General features: G+C 58.6%; 1 protein-coding gene across 1 annotated transcript in view; it reads right to left on the bottom strand.

The window, feature by feature from the left end:
• ZMYM3 (zinc finger, MYM-type 3) overlaps positions 1-1,632 on the bottom strand; it is a gene marked incomplete at its 5' end in the record, with an annotated part of 18,664 nt that overhangs the window by 11,268 nt on the left and 5,764 nt on the right. The window contains 3 exon segments of the mRNA XM_010185127.1: positions 6-163; positions 587-759; positions 1,341-1,491. Coding sequence (XP_010183429.1) covers positions 6-163; positions 587-759; positions 1,341-1,491 — 482 coding nt within the window.

Below are 1,632 nucleotides of genomic sequence, written 5' to 3'. Positions count from 1 at the left end.
TCAGCAGGCTCTCGGGCCCCTTCTGCGTGTCCAGGTTGGGCTGGTTCTGTTGGTTGTAAAATCGCAGCAGACACTGCTGGTTGCAGAAGTGTTTGATTTGCCCCCGCCAGTGGATGGTTTCCAGCAGCTTCCCCTGACGCTTGCAGGCATGGCACCGAGCTGCCTAAAGCCCGCATCAGCAGGAGAGAAACAACGAGTAACTAACCACACCCCCTCCGAGTGCAACACAACTCTCCAGTGAAAGGTGCGCATAGCAAGGCGCTGTGAGCTTCCCCACAGCAGTGCCCTGCCAGCGCCAGCCAGGGACTCCAGCGGTGCGACCTTCTCACAGCAGCACTAGCCGCGGATCCAGCACTGTGAGCTTCCTCAGTGCAGTGCTCTGGCAGGATCAGCTGGGGACTCCAGCTACGTGAGCTTGCCCGTAGCAGTGTCCCATCATTGCCAGGCAGGACTCCAGCAGTGCCAGGTTCTCCGCAGCAGTGCCAGCCAGACTCCAGCAGTGCGAACTTCCTCAGTGCAATGCCCACTTATCTGGGTGCTGTGCCCACCACAGCACTTAGCACAAGCTGCCAGTGCCAATACTGACCTTGAAGTACCAGAGCAAGTATTTGCTTTTGCAGTCTTCACTACAGAAGTCCCAGGTGCTGCCCTCCAGCTGCTCGGTGACCGCCCGCTGGCAGGTCTGAGAACAGTAGGTGCAGGTGATGCAGCACAGGCCCAGGTTCTTGGTGAAATCCTGTTTGTAAAGAAGCACACACCCTGCGGAGAAACAATAGGAGTGAAACCTTCCCAGGATGAACTGGGGGCCTCCCTGACCCAAACATGACCAGAATCCAGGTCTGTGGAGACAACAGAGCACACGCAACACACTGTAGGGAACAATCCAGCACTGGCCCCTGGGGCTGGGATAAGATGGGACCTCATGGGGACTTGCCATCTCTCACCTCCATGCTTCTAGGAAGAGTCTGACTCCAACCTCCTGTGTGCAGGAACCCAGCAGGCAGGGCAAGGCCAGGTCAGGCCAGCCCAGACGCAAGAGCGTAGAAGTGCATGATGACAGGAGGAGCGGAGCTGCCACCTGCTGTCTCCCCAGCCCCCAGAGAGAGAAAAGCTGTGAGAAAGCCCTCCCCAAGGACACAACGAATGGTAAAGATCTTGCCCTAGGGCCTGGCTGGACAGCAAGCCATCCCCACGACAGTCCTCCCTTCACTGCATGGCAAGGCTCTCGACCCAGGGCCTGGCTAAGACAGTCTCCCCTCTGTTCCTCTCCATGCTCTCTTCTCCTCCCCCAGCATAGGCTGGCATGGGGGCTCTGCCTCTCCCATGCCTTCCCTAAGTACCTTCGCTGCAGAAGTTCTTCTCCACTCCGGAGAAGCGGATCTTCTCATGCAGCAGCTTCTCCTGCTTGCAGTGCTCACACTGAGACACCACCCCACGCAGCCGCTTGAAGTCCTCGCAGCAGTCCTTGCAGCAGAACTGATACACCTTGTCCTGCCAAAGAGACCGCCACTGGGTCAGCCAGGCTGGCAGGAGGTCCCCACGCTTCTCAGGGAAGCAAGAGCAAGACTATGGCTGAGCCACGTCCCCAGCTCTCCTGGCACAGGGTCTGGCAGAAGCGGTCTCCTCCCACCC

This window comes from Mesitornis unicolor, unplaced genomic scaffold, assembly GCF_000695765.1.
Source record: "Mesitornis unicolor isolate BGI_N332 unplaced genomic scaffold, ASM69576v1 scaffold16765, whole genome shotgun sequence".
NCBI lineage: Eukaryota > Metazoa > Chordata > Aves > Mesitornithiformes > Mesitornithidae > Mesitornis > Mesitornis unicolor.
This window is presented reverse-complemented; position numbering and strand designations above follow the sequence as displayed.